The following is a 15,477-nucleotide window of genomic DNA, read 5'->3' as shown; positions in this document are numbered from 1 at the left end:
TATCCTTCAGTTCGAGTGTAGTTGAGAGGTCATCCGATCGAGGCAGCCACGTGGGAGTCTGAGTCGGATATGCGAGTAGATATCCATACCTTTTCACCAGTCCAGATACCTTTCTATGTCCATTCGAGGACGGACATTTATTTTAGAGGTGGAGAATGTGATGACCCAATAGGTCAATTTCAGTTTTAGCCTTCATTTTTGTGTTTCGAGACTTCAGATAGCTCTGTTTAGCCTTCCTCGATTTACGTGCGCAGTCCGTGTCTCTTTCCGAAAAAATTTTATGTGAAAATTTGATGAAAATGTGAAATTTTACCTTAAAACTCATTTGAGTTGACTACGGTCAACGTTTTGTGTAAACGGACCCGAATTAGTATTTTGACGGTCTCGGTTAGAGGTGTCAATGGTTTGGTTCGGTTCGGCCAGTTATTTTATAAAATTTATACCATACCAATTTTTTGGTTATTCAATAATGTATAACCAAAATTAGACTTTTCGAAACCGTCCCAATCATGTCGGTTTCTCTTCGGTATCGGTACGATTCGGTTAATTTTCGGTACTTGTTTTGAATATCATGTAAAAGTCACTAGTAGAAGTAGAATGCAATAACATATATACTTTTATAGGACTTAGCAAAACTGCCTAGATATCTTTACTGTTTAAAGAGTGATGAATTATAAAAACATAAAAGATGGCTAGAGTATAGATCCATCAACTATTCTACAACAGTGTAAAAGAAACTAAGCAAAGACAAAAAAAGATATAAATCACACGAGTGAAAAGAATTGGGATTTTGGGTTTAGTTACTTGTTGACTTGTAACAACTTTCATAATTCCAAGGCCAAACAAAAAAATTTAATGCTTTATTATTTTTAAACTTAATATATATATATATATATATATATTTATTTTTATTTTTTTCACATATAAATTTATTCGGTACGGTTCGGTATTTTTTCGGTTTATTTTTATAAAATAAAAAACCTACCCTAATTATTGGTACGGTTATATATTTATATAAAAACCTACAGTTTTATTAAAAAAAATCTAAAAATCAGTTCGGTACGGTACGATTCTGTCGGTTTAGTCGGTTTTTAAATATTCATTGACACCCTTAGTCCCGGTGGGTTCGTATCATAATTTGGGACTTGGCATATACCCGGAATTGAATCCGGAAGTCCCTAACTTGATTTAACGTAATTTGTTGAAAACTAGTAATTTGAAGGCTAAAAGAATTCCTAAGTTTGACCGTAGGTTGACTTTGTTGCTACCGGATTCGGATTTCAATTCCGGAACTTATTATAGGTTCATTTCAGTATTTATAACTTGTTTGCAAAATTTAGTACAAACGGAGTTGATTTGACGTGATTCGGACGTCCGGTTGTAAAGTTGCATGTTCTTGAGTTTCTTTGAAAATATCATTCATTTTGATGTCCGATTCATAGTTCTAGGTATTATTTTGGTATTTTGATCGTGCGAGCTAGTTCGTATGATGTTGTTACACTTGTGTGCATGTTTGATTTGGAGCCTGAGGGGCTCGAGTGAGTTTCGGATAGGCTACAGAGTGATTTTTGAACTTAGAAAAATGCTGGTGCACCATGTCTGCAGATCTCGCATTTGCAAGAACCTGTTCGCAAATGCGAGCCTCACAAATGCAAGGTCAGGCTCGCATGTGCGATGTTGGTGGGGGATGGGTCAGCTTTTGCGAAGTTAAGTCCGCAGATGCGATGGTGGGCAAGTTTGCATTTGCAAACTTTTGTGTCGCATTTGTGACTAAAGGAAAACTGGAGCAGACTCGCATTTGCAAATTAATTGTTCGCATTTGCGAACAGCCCTGGTTCGCTTTTGCGATAACTTCATTGCATTTGCGAGGAAAGCAGGCTCAGTGACTTTTTCGCTTTTGCGAAGAGTTGATCGCTTTTGCGATAACTGCAGCTGTGTAAAAGAGGGGGGAAACGAGATTTAGCTCATTTATCACAAACTCTCAACCCTAAACACCCTAGAGGCAATTTCCTAAGAGGATTTTCTTCCCAAAAAAGTTTGTAAGCAACTTTAATCTATTTCTTCTCAATTACCCATTACTTTCCAAGTATTTTCAATATTAAATCTAAGATGTTTTTGGTAGAAATTAGGGATTTGGGTAGAATTGGGATTTAGACCTCAAATTGAGGTCGGATTTCAAAACTAATCACATAATCGGGCTCAGGGGTGAATGCGTAATCAGATTTTGATCCTAATCTCGGGTTTTGACCAAGCAAGCATGGAGTTGACTTTTATTGACTTTTTGGAAAGAGTGCAAAGATCTTAACTTTATGTATTATAATTGTTTTTCCTAACATTGTTTGTTGATATTAAGTCGATTTTGGTTAGATTTGCTTGGTTTGGAGGTGAATTTTAGAGGAAAGACCCTGGTTTAGCTTTGATTTGATTGCGGAGCGAGATAAGTATTGGGTCTAACCTTTATTTGAGGAAATTAGGAACCCTTGAACTATATGTTATGTGAATTACATATGTAATGGCATATATGCGAGGTGACGAGTATATATACGCCGTCAAAGTAATTGTTTCCATGCTTTGTCGTATTTTATTAATTATCTTCTTCTATCTATTAACTGTTACATGCTTTAATTGCTTTCTATGCCGTAACTTGTTACTTGTCATCTATTCACTCTTGTATTGAAATGTTTATTTCTTCCATGATTCCATGATTAATTTATACTTGCCTTAATTATCTTACTTGTATACTTTAACTCATATATTTGGCTTGCCTTATTACTTTGTGTTAATTGTAGCATTCCTTGATTTGGTCGGGGTTCCTTATTGCTTTGCTTTCATATACTTTAATCGTAGAGATTCTCGTGAATTGAGTTGTTGAATTAATTATATTTATTGATTTTGTTTATGGATCGGGTTGTACGCCACAACAGGTGGAATAAAGGAGGATTGATATTGATATGGTGGGATCGGGTTGCACGCCACAACGGATTTTATATGTGATTTTTATATGGTGAAATAAGGAAGGATTATGATAGAGATTCTGATTATATGGTGGGATCGGGTTGCGTGCCGCAACAGATTTTATATGTTATTCTTGATATTGATATGGTGAAATAAGGGAGGATTATGATAGAGATTCTGATTATATGGTGGGATCGGGTTGCGTGCCGCAACAGATTTTATATGTTATTCTTGATATTGATATGGTGAAATAAGGGAGGATTTTGTTTGTACAGTGGGATCAGGTTGCGCGCCGCAATGGATTGTATGTGTTGTATTCATTGTTGTATTGTGTTAGCTTCCAGTATTTTCATATTATATTCCGAGGGATGATATTTCCGGATTCACTGATTTCGAGGATTGAGTTATTTTCATTAGTTTACTACTTCGCCGTTATTCCGATTTTCTTTCCTATTATTATTTTTATACTGCGTACAAGTTATTGTAAGTGACCCACCTTAGCCTCATCACTACTTCGTCGAGGTTAAGCTCGACACTTACAGAGTACATGGGATCGGTTGTACTCATACTACACTCTGCACTTCTTGTACATATTTTGGAGTCGCTCTTAGCGACGGTCAGTAGATTGCTCGGATTGATTGCTTGACGGAGACTTGAGGTACAACTGCATGGCGTCCGCAACCCTGAAGTCCTCTTTCATACCACTCTAGTTGTTTACTGTATTTCAGACGGTTTTGCTTTCATTCAGACTTTTATTTGTAGTACTTTAGTCGCTCGTACACTTGTGACACCAGTTCTGGAATTGTATCTAGATATTGTTGTTATTTTGGTTAATATGAATTAGGTATTAATGCAAATACAATCTCTTATTTTGGATTTTGATTGTTGCTGTTTGAAAACTAATTCAAATTTGTAGTAGGAAACCTTAATTGTTTAGGATTTGATATTTGCTAGTTTATTTAATTCATGTCTAAATAGAATTTGTAGTCAGAATTATATAGGAATAGGTCTTCATATTTCTAGTTAAAATAGGATTCGTACAACTATAAATATGAGTATTACTAGCTTATTTTGTGGGTCGAGAAGTAGAAAGAAAAAATAAAGATTTGTGGAGAACTGAAGAGTGCATTAGAGATTTATAATATAATATTTTTCTTTCACATTGGTATCAGAGCTTCTACGATCATGAGAGAGAATCAAGTAGCTTCTGTTGTCGAGGGGCGCCGCTGGCCAATGTGTGCCGCCCACCTAGCCAAAAATTATATCGGCAAATACCTGGCCAATGATTATATTGGAAAAAGTTGAGCCAATGATACATACATGAAAACAATAATCATGCTGAGAAGAATTACCAAAAATAAATTGCAAGCTTAAAGAGGTGCAAGAAAATATGGCACAAGAGGAAGAAGCTCTTCTAAAAGTTGGAGAGAAACAAATCAAAAAATTGGGTGTTGGAAAGATGTACTCCAACAAATTAAAGGTTGAAGAGAAGTGCTTCAACAAAATTGGATGGTGGTGACAAAGTGCATTAATGTGAGTTGAAGACAGGTACTTCAACAAAATTGGGTGTTGGTGACAAAGTGCATCAATGGTAGTTGAAGACAAGTGCTTCAACAAAATTATATGTTGGTGACAAAGTGTATCAAACGTTAGCTGAAGACATGTGCTTCAACAAAATTGATTGTTGGTGACAAAATGCACCGATGAGAGTTGGAGATAAGTACTTCAACAAAAATAAAAATTGGAGAGAAGTGCTCCAACACAACAACAACAACAAAAAAGTAAGATGTATACAACTTTGAATTACGAGAGAATATTAGAAAACTAATTCAAAGTTATAGTAGAAAATCTTAATTGTTTAGGATTTGATATTTGCTAGTTTATTTAATTCATGTCTAAATAGGATTTGTAGTCATAATTATATAGGAATAAGTCTTTCTACTTTTAGTTAAAATAGGCTTTGTACTCTTATAAATAATGGTATTGCTAGTTTATTTTAAGTGTGCAAATGGGTAGAGATTTGTGAGGAGAATTATAGAGATCATTCGAGGTTTATAAAATTATTTTCCTTCGGTTGCTTCATGAAATTTTGGTAAATATTACGACTTGGCCTTGTAACATATTTATTGTAAAAATACGCTAAAGTTATTGCCTTTTGTTTGAAATCTTCTCTCAATTACTGACTATGAGATGGAGTATCATAAGTTCAATCTGATAGCCTTTGTGTTTACATGGGTTGATATACTGAAACAAATCAAATAACAACCAAACCAGCTTGCTATATTGATTCACGAAATAGAACTGCAAACAACTAAAATTCAGTAAAAGGACAGCTGAAAGATAAGAGAGAGGGATGAGAAAACAAAATACACCATAGAAGAAGGGGACGAGAAGTACAACTCAGAGAAAGGGATGAGGGAATACAACCACTTCATAATAGTTGGCATAAAACTTTATTTCTAACCCCTAGTCCTTTAGCAATTGTTAATTGGGCTTGGATTCCAAAAGGTTTCATTCACCAACCGAATCCGGCCTGGATCACAACACATACATTATTCAATATTTGGTCTCTCGTGATAAGTCAACATTGGTAGACACATAACTAAATTGACATTTAAGACTTATCTCGATTCTTATTGTCCCACTTCTCCTTTTCCTATTGTCTTATATAGAAGTGAATCTAGACATGACACTTAATTTAATTAATTATAATACACTTCATTTATAAAAATATAGTTAGAATGAATATTTTATACTCGTAGTAATACTACTATCCTAGTCTGCATATGATATCATACGTGTATTTTTTAAATTAATATTGTGCAAAACAAACAAAAAGCTTTAATATTGTGCAAAACAAACAAAAAGCTCAGTTTCAGGATCCAGAGTATATATTAAAAATAATTGTTCCTCATAGTAACAACCAATCAAATATTTTCTAAAGAATATTTATAAAGTTTGATCAATTATGTCATTTTCATAACCATCAAGTTACGTCATTTTCCAATTAGAACATTGCCTTTCCTTAAAGTTGCACTTCATATATATTCCTACTCTTAGCATAGTTAAAAGTAGAATAAAAGAACCTAACTGCAGAGTGTTAAAAAGGTCCCGTAATCAAACTCTTTTCTTTTTCCTTCCCAAATCTCGTCTACAAAGCCAATTTTCAACTTATGCCTTTACCCCTTTCATTTTTATATTTTTATCCCCCCATTCCAAATTGGTGATATTTTGATTTTGCCAATCCAATTCAACGCACACGATCGTTGAAACGGAGGGAGTACTAAATATTAGGAGGCAAATATTAAAATGAGAATACTTTAGTTAACCATAATTAAGTGATAAATAAAAATCTATGCAATAAATCTCTTCATACAATTTATTTGCCATATTTTTCAATTTGAGATACGGCAAAATGTTCGATACCATTCTATTTTGTAAAACTTTCATACACTTACACGAATTCAAGTATTAATTAATTTTGATTTAAATGTTAATGTGTTATTCTTCTGGCAAACTAACTTTTAAATTATTACTATTATTTTTAATTTTTTTGTCACCACAACTAATATAAGACATATATAAAAATCTATATCTATATCTACATCTATATCTATATCTATATTTATACTATATTAAAAGCACGAAGGCCCTTAGCGAAATATCGTTCACTTTTTTTATCCCTTAAATATAAATTTCACATTGAATAAAATCGTCATTTAAATTTTCTCCTAATATTTAGGAGTTTTAGATTAGCTAAATTTAATGCATTAAATTAAATCATTTTCTTATTGAATTAGGTAAGAAGTGCTAATATTTAAAACTTTAAAATCAATTAAAAATTTACCTTGTATTGTATAAACAGGAAGAAAAAAAATATATCATATTGGCAACTTAGGAGGATTCTATCGGTTCTGAGGATTGATGGCGAACAAAGAAAGAATTGGAGGTCTTCAAGCATGTCTTAATTCAACTATGATTTTACCAACTTTTGTAATGGAACGCAGTTGAAGGACTCTTTTTGCTTGTTATTAATTTCTTTTTAGGCAAAATACATAAGTTACCCCTCAGCTATGGACCAAATTACTATTACACATTTTTTGCGAAAAAAAATTACCTTACACACTCAACCTTTCTAAAATGTAGCTAAGACACACCACTTTTTTCTTGACCAATTTTTCAAAACATGTGTAATATCACACACCAATAATATTATACCACGTGTCATTAATTTTTTAAGCATAAAATAATTTAAAATTACAAATATACCCCTCAACCTTCCCTTTCAATCTCTCTCTTCTCTGCCTCATCTCCATTGCCGCCGACCACCATAAAAAAAATTACAATTATCACCTTCCAATTACAAACCAAAATTAGATACCCAAGCAGATTAATCCCAAGTTTTGGAGTCGAAATTCGAATCTAACACAAAAATTATGACCCCAAACTCCAAACACCATTAAAGAAAGACGTTGTCGGAGTTTTTATCAATTTTAACTTTTCTCTAAATTCTCTTAATGAATGTTAACCGTGTAAGAGATCATTTCACAACAAAGATCTTTCATAACATATCAAGCAGAGAAAGGTCTCATGTATTTCCTAAAATAGAGCAGATGACATTATTTTGCTCAACCTGACGAGAGGTCAAAGAAAACGATCCTAATATACTCTTCAAAATAAACAATCAAAATCATATCTACATGATTTTCTTAGTTATAGAGTCCACTTAATTTTCTTTATCAATTTCTTCCAAATCCCTTTACATTATTATTTTTCTTAAAATTATTGAGAGAGAAGATGGAAAAAAAGTGTGTGGAAGAAGACGGAAATGGGGAAGGGGTAGTTTCAGTGGACTAACACAAAGGGAAGGGGCTCTTGATAAGATAAATTGGGGAAAGAATGGGGTCTAAGGAACCAAATAATGTTTAAAAAAAGAAAATATTAAAAGTTTGACACATGTCATTTAAATAATGATTGGGACAGAAAATTCACAGTTTTACGCGCTTACATTTTTTTTGTCAACAAACACATGTGACGTAACAAAAGTGGTGTATCTTAGTTGCACTTTAGAAAGGTTGAGTGCGTAAATTAATTTTCATCCGCAAAAAGTGTATAACAGGAATTTGATCCATAATTTAGGGGGTAACTTATGTATTTTGCCTTCTTTTTATGAAGTTTTTTGTTAACAGGATTATACACACGATGAAAGAACAAAAAGAAAAAGGTTTATATGTGAACCAATTAAATGGTGTTATTGAAACTAAAAAGGATGCATGATAAAAATGTGAATTGAAGTAATGAAATTATAAAATTGGAATAAATTTTATGTCGAATATATTTACTAGGATGATTAAAGACTTATATAGATTTTTTTTTTATTGAGTTATCATATTTATGAAGAACTTACAATTTTTTTACGTCAATCTTATAGTTCAAGTAATATAATATTTATCTAATTTTTTAATATTTTGTATTCATAGAGATGGTATACACGTGTAAGGCGATAAGGTGAGAAAGAAGGAAAAAGAAAGAAAAGAGGACACATTCAAAATTAGAATAGAAAAAGCCCCTATGATATCTAAAATATGCCCACATTCATTTCCGAAACTCTTATTATTCTCTGTACCCACTCTCCATTTCTGTCCTTCCTTACAGCAGCCCCTTGATCCTCGCTCCTCGATGGAGCTCCCAATTTCTCTCTTTTCCCGCTATAAATACTCATCTCTCTCTTGAATTTTCCCTGCCCAATTCACTCAAAATGCAGAGCACAGCAATCTCATTTTCTCCCTCAATTTCTCTCCCTTCAAAAAACCGTCACAATCTTCTTTCTCTTTCACCTTCTCGTCTCCCGCTTCGGTTCGGTTCGGCTAATGGCTTCAGTACTACAGCACCTCATAAACTCAACTCCGTTCGCTGCTCTTCTTCATCATCCAAGTTGAACGGAAGCGGATGGATTTCGGATCCTCTGCCGGTTCCAGAGCGCGATTCGGGTGGAGTGACGGTTCGGGTGACGTCGTCGGAGCCCGAAATCAGTGCCGGTGAGGAAGAGCCTCCAAAGTCTAAACCTCTGGCGGATACTTTGGTTCTCGGATCGCTATTCGGCCTTTGGTATATCTTTAATATATACTTCAACATTTATAACAAGCAGGTCTGTCTTTTTTCCAGCACATGTGTTGATTTGTATTTTGTACTTTTAATTTGAATTACTTGTTTCTTCGTTAGTTGATGCATTAGTATTTTCTCTGAGTATATATGCATCTCTGTTTAATTTAACAAGGCATCTGAGGCTCATGAATAGGGGCCGCCCAAGAAGATTGGTGGCCTAAAGTCAGTTTTTAATTTGGGGCCTTTTAGAAGGGAAAAAAAAAATTATCATAACATCGATGATTCATTCCGATGTTCCTACACATAGAACAACACAATTTAGGCAATTATCGCACAATAACTCACTTAAACCAGCAAAATATAGAGCGAGTAATGTGCTAAAAGTCTAGAATTTTGGCCTAACATCAGTTGTTAATAGTTTCTTTTATAAATAATTTAGTCTCTCCTAAGATATTGTTGATCTTAGATAATAGAACCAAATTCATATATATACCTCACTAATGATGTCACTCGTAAAATTTAAATAATGAAAAGTTTTATATTCGCGACAAGGGTTTAGGGGGAGTGATTCTCTTTCTGCATTTTTTGCTCAAACGGTTACATCACTACTAAATTAAAAGTTATCTTGAATTTTTTATAAAATATTTTATTTTTTATTTTAACATACCCAATATATTTAGACCCTACCTCTAAAGATTGTTGTGAGATGTATTTGATCCAACTTACCTTAATTAAATATATTGGGTTCGAGTCTTGTGGTTAAAAAAAATCATGTTAAAGCGTGTTCTCTGTTTTACTAGGCCTTACACGGTACGAATCTAGATTAGTCGGGATCTCAATACAAATACGAATAGAAAAACAAAAGAAAAATTTGGGGCCTAAAGCCTTTGCTTTAGTGGCTTGACCCTTGGGCCGCCCCTGCTCATGAATCATGTCAGAGTTTCTGCAAAAAATTGAAAAAATATATGGAGAAACGTTGTCTAAGTTTTTTGATTTTTTGGGCGAATAAGTTTCTTTTTAAATAAAAAACGTCATTTTCACTCACAACCCTTTTTAAGAAATTGCAACTATATGAACATTTTTCCTTTTGCATGGTAGAAGTTATTTTTCCTACAAAAGTTGTGCAAATGGTTCAGAATATAAAATTGAAATCTGTCACATATAAGCATTGTGTTCTCATTTGCAATGTTGGAGTACGTGATGTTCTAAAAACTTTAACTTTGAGTTCTGTATTTTGTTTCTTGATTCATTGTTGAGCCTACATTTAGCTGTATTTTGCAACTTGATTGAGGTGATTTTGGATATACATGACTGCTGATTGGCTCTTGAGATATTGCAATGTGCATCAACGATGAAAATACTTGTTCTCTGCAGGTGCTGAAAACCTTCCATTACCCAGTTACAATAACTCTTGCGCAACTTGCTGTTGGCACTATCCTTGTTATTTTCATGTGGACGTCCAATCTGTACAAACGGCCAAAAATCAGTGGCGCACAGGTATCTTGAATGTGCTGGATTAACAATGTTTTGGTTTAAATCCAGATTATGTACAGAAGTTCTGGTTTAAACTTCCAATTGGCAGCTTGCTGCAATTTTGCCATTGGCAGTGGTGCATACCTTGGGAAACCTTTTCACCAACATGAGTCTTGGAAAAGTTTCTGTATCATTCACGCACACTATTAAGGCTATGGAGCCCTTCTTCTCAGTTGTCCTCTCTGCTATGTTTTTAGGGGAGGTATGCATTTTGATTGATTATCTGCTATTTATGTTTCTTTGCAATGGTGTTATATGCATATTGTGACATGAATGACGAAGAAAAGTAGAATTATTTTTTATTCTTTCTTTCTGCTAGCTTTGTTTTAATTGAAGTCATATTTATGCATGCAGTACTTATAAGAAATCGTAATTTTTTCAGCATATGTTTCAGTGTTGTTGTCTCTGTAATTTATATACATAATTACTACAAATCTATCATGTTCATGCAGTTCCCTACATTATGGGTTATTTCTTCCCTTGTACCAATTGTTGGTGGAGTGGGACTGGCATCTCTGACTGAGGTGTCATTTAATTGGTCAGGAGTTTGAATCCTCTGTTCTCTTTATAATCCATATGATTCTCTTTTGTTTGTTTCTTCTTTAGCAACAAAAGTGGGAGGTTTTAGAACATAGTCATCACTTCAAATTAATATCTAGTAGTTGTTTTGTTGATTATCAGGGCTGGCTTTTGGAGTGCAATGGCCTCTAACTTGACCAACCAATCTCGTAACGTTCTCAGCAAAAAGTTTATGGTTAGGAAGGAGGTAAATTTGATCTCTGTTTGCTCTCTTTGATCAGGTTATGTAGAAAGTGTGTGCGAAATTTGAAGGTTGACTGTATGTCTCAAACTTATACAGCTGCAGAGTAATACTGAACTAGTAGTTCAGAGTTTGGTTGATCTTTTCCCTTTGTAATCAAGTAACTAGCTTGTTTTCTACAACTAGTCTTAGGGTACGCGCTCTGCGTGTGTACCTACACTAATGAGTATATAATATTAAAAATTACATCAACATTTTTAACCATATATTTGAGCTATAAAATAAAAACAAAAACAAAAAATATAAGTTCCCGAAAATGATTAATGTTGATCGAAAGAGAACTTTGTACAGATTCAAGTAACCATTTCTAATTGCTTTTAATGAATTTAAAGTCTACAAAAGAGGACTTCCTATATAAATAAAAAGTGGACTTTTTTCATACATTTAGAGTACACGCTTTGTGCGTTTATCTCACGTGTTGTTATATATCATTTTAAAAGTATTTATTGAATTTGATGTTGAGCCATAGAGTATTATAATTGTGAAAATTAGGTTATTTATATCTGGTTATAGTATTTATTATAATGTATATTTACATTTTGGTACACGAATTTTATAGAGGTCGCGTTTGATTAAAGGATAATGGATATTCTATTGTATACCCGGAGAATCAATCATAAATTTTCATGTAACGTGTTTTTCTATTTTTATTTTTTTTATTTTTAAATTATATAAAATTTATGGATTTTAATTCTATGAACGGTTACAAATCTAGAATTAAGAATAAGGAAGACTGAAGAAGTGTGGATCGACTTTATTGACTTTAGTTATAATTTCTACTGTCTTTCTCTAATTTTATTTTTATTTTTACTAAGATAGAATTAAGTGGTTGTAATTCTGGGCTAATGAGTAATTCAAATATACAACAAGTAATAATTACTTTTTACTCATTCTCTGTAGATTATTTTATTTTTGGTATTATTTATCTTTTACAAATTATTATATTACATAATTTAACAACGAAAAAAATTTGCAAAAAGATATAAGAAAGAATTTTGAATGCGTAAATAAAACTCCTAAATATTAGGAAAAATCTTAAATTCTCAAAAAAAAGTCTCGTGTACTGAAGACATCGAATGTCAAACAAATTGACAGTTTTGTTACTATCGTATCCTTGTTTAATTTGGAAATTGATAAGTTCACACCTACTTTGTCTTAGTTTAATAACAAACTTTGAATATCAAAATAGGAATTTGAAAATGCATGTCTTAATCGTGCATATTAAATTTTAAATCATAAATATTGACTACCATATATAGTTGTAATTAGAAAAATACTGCTTTTGAATTTCAAATATGAGAACTTATACTTGTTTTAAATAAGGGAAAAAATATTAACTAAATTTTAGTTAAAAGTAAAGTCTTAAGTAATTAGGAGATAATTTAAATAATTATTTCTAAATATTAGGGAATTAATTAAATGATTCGATTCCTAAATATTGGGAGATTAATATAAATGACTATTTTGTCTAGTGTATACTCCATTTTTAAAGGGTAAAAAAGACGAACGATATTTCGCTAAGAGTCTTCGTGCTTTTAATATAGTATAGACTCTTTTTGCCTTGAGAAAAACAATGAAACCAAGTTATGTTTTTTTGTTCTTTTCTTGTTTCAATACTTTGTATTGCTATATAATATACAATTTTTTAAACAGGAATCATTGGATAACATTACTCTCTTCTCAATAATCACTATCATGTCCTTCATCTTGCTGGCCCCTTTCGCCTTTTTCATGGAGGGCGTTAAGTTCACCCCTGCATACCTTGAAGCTTCTGTAAGTGATTTATGAGGGGGAAATTTATACACCCTTGTACACTATTCCTAACCTGATTGTTTCTTTGACCTAAAAGTGCAAAGACCGATTTTCAAAATTATTTTTTGCTTGCTTTGGTTCCAGGGATTGAATGTGAACCAGATTTACACGAGGTCTCTCCTTGCAGCTCTTTGCTTCCATGCTTATCAGCAGGTATTCCTGAAGACCTATGCCCTGATTTTGTTTGAATGTTAGCCTTTTGGTTAGAAGTAATGTTTGTGTTTATATAGTTTTGACGAACTAGCAATTTCACATAACATTAAACTGTTCACTGTTGGTGCATTTAACTTTTTGATAGACATTCAAAATTATTGTAGTTTTGGGCAATATTTAGTATAAGAAGATCGAATAAAAGATACAAATGTAACTTTTTACTTTAGGTTTTGACGAGATTGAGAGTACTGCAACCTCATGATTCTATAACATGTAACACGATGTGAAAGGCATGGCTCTTTGTTGGTATTTAGTGCAATAGTTCTTAGTATTTAGTTAGGGTCTCCAATTTGCTGCTTTCTCCTGACATCTTTGTTAAAGAAGATTGTTTTATAAATGCTATAAAACTCTTCTGTCGTCAGGCATACACCATTAAGATTATTGTTCTAGAGAATAAGAAGTTGCCACCAGGAACGGAAGTACCTCTTATTAGATGCGAGTTGATCAACTAAGCAGATTCACTCTCTGATTAAACATAATAGACGTAACCATTTTCGCAACTCTTATAAAGCTGAGGTTGTTGAGGTTCTCCGTACCTTAACCGGATTTTATTTACTTATAAAGGACCCACATATATTTTCTTCTCCTCTTCTGATGATTCATGGCTTGTCATGCTAACTAGAACACTCAACCGAAATCATTCTGAAGAATGTTAGATAAGTATATGTTTCAAAACATACGGATAAAAAATAAGTATATGTTTCAAAACGTTAACATGCTATTTGCTTTCTCCACTTTAAATCTGACCAAGATTGAGGGCAGTATAAAAATATTTAATTAGATGACTTAGCTTTTTTCCACAACTAATGACCTAGTTACTAATTAAGAAAGAAGCAAACATATTCAACAGTAGGGTGCTGTATATGCTGTTCAAACGGTAAAGATCAGCGGAAACAAGAAGAAATATCTAGAAATTGTGGCTGAAATTTCTGCATTATTTTTTTTAATAAAGGAAACTTTGTTGTTATATAATATTCTTTCCACTTTATTTAGACCACAATGATTTGTGGCAACCAACTATGGCTTTGAAAATGTTTGGAAGCTTGATCATAACATGTCTTAGAATCAGGCCCATGCAATTTTCAAATGCTGCAACATATACCTTCCGCGTGGTTGAAGAGGTCAGGGTAAGGAGAAGGCTTTTAACTTGCATGCTTTTTGGAAAGCAAAGGGTGGTGATTTTAATTTCTTAAAGCACAATAGAGTGAGAAGTTGTCTGATGCATTAACTCATTCCATACAATGACTGTTTTGATATCTCCCTTTGCTCGAGAGGACATGATGAAAAAGTTCTTTATACTTTGTCATTTTACGTTTGGATAAGAGAAATCTTGATGAATTTAAATGCAATCTGCTCTTTCATTTATAAAGTTAGCTGATTATGTGACATCTTGCTGACACGACATCTTCTGGTGTAGGTTTCATACATGATATTGGAGAGGGTGTCTCCTGTTACCCATTCCGTGGGTAATTGTGTGAAGCGAGTGGTGGTCATTGTGACTTCAGTTCTCTTTTTCCGCACGCCTGTCTCCCCAATTAACACCATAGGTATGGCAGCTTGCACTTTTCTTTTATCAACTCACACATGATGAGAACAAAAAGCAAACCCCCTTCCCCTTCAGTCTGAAAGGTGTAGTATCACTTTTCTTATTATAAATCCTTTTTTTCATACTACTCTATGTAGGCACTGGGGTGGCACTTGCTGGAGTTTTCCTGTATTCTAGAGTGAAGGGCATCAAACCTAAGCCAAAGACAGCTTGAAAATGATCAGTTTTGTTGAGAAATTGTAAATCATCAATTACGAATCAAAAACTAGGTGATAGCTTAGGCACGATCTTCATTTTGTTTTTTTATAGCGATGTTGGGTAGAGTTATTCCTTTTTCTAGATAGTCTTATACATTATTTCTGCAGATTTGATGATTATACATCATTCTCATCTTTGTTATGCTCAATGGTTTGTAACGTATTTCATCCCCCCAGGAAATGAAGATTTCCCGAATTGGGGACAGTTTCCGCATCCAAACAATTTCGTTCTTCCA

At 33.2% G+C, this 15,477-nt stretch overlaps 1 protein-coding gene across 1 annotated transcript; it reads left to right on the top strand.

The window, feature by feature from the left end:
• Nucleotides 1-8,552: 8,552 nt before the first annotated feature.
• LOC104092847 (triose phosphate/phosphate translocator, non-green plastid, chloroplastic-like) lies at nucleotides 8,553-15,477 on the top strand. Its single transcript, XM_009598529.4, has 9 exons — nucleotides 8,553-9,103; nucleotides 10,435-10,557; nucleotides 10,643-10,795; nucleotides 11,046-11,131; nucleotides 11,275-11,359; nucleotides 13,067-13,186; nucleotides 13,310-13,378; nucleotides 14,856-14,985; nucleotides 15,122-15,477. The coding sequence occupies exons 1-9, from the start codon at nucleotides 8,714-8,716 to the stop codon at nucleotides 15,196-15,198; spliced, it is 1,233 nt and encodes a 410-aa protein (XP_009596824.1). The 5' UTR covers nucleotides 8,553-8,713; the 3' UTR covers nucleotides 15,199-15,477.

This window comes from Nicotiana tomentosiformis, chromosome 10, assembly GCF_000390325.3.
Source record: "Nicotiana tomentosiformis chromosome 10, ASM39032v3, whole genome shotgun sequence".
Lineage (NCBI taxonomy): Eukaryota > Viridiplantae > Streptophyta > Magnoliopsida > Solanales > Solanaceae > Nicotiana > Nicotiana tomentosiformis.
This window is presented reverse-complemented; position numbering and strand designations above follow the sequence as displayed.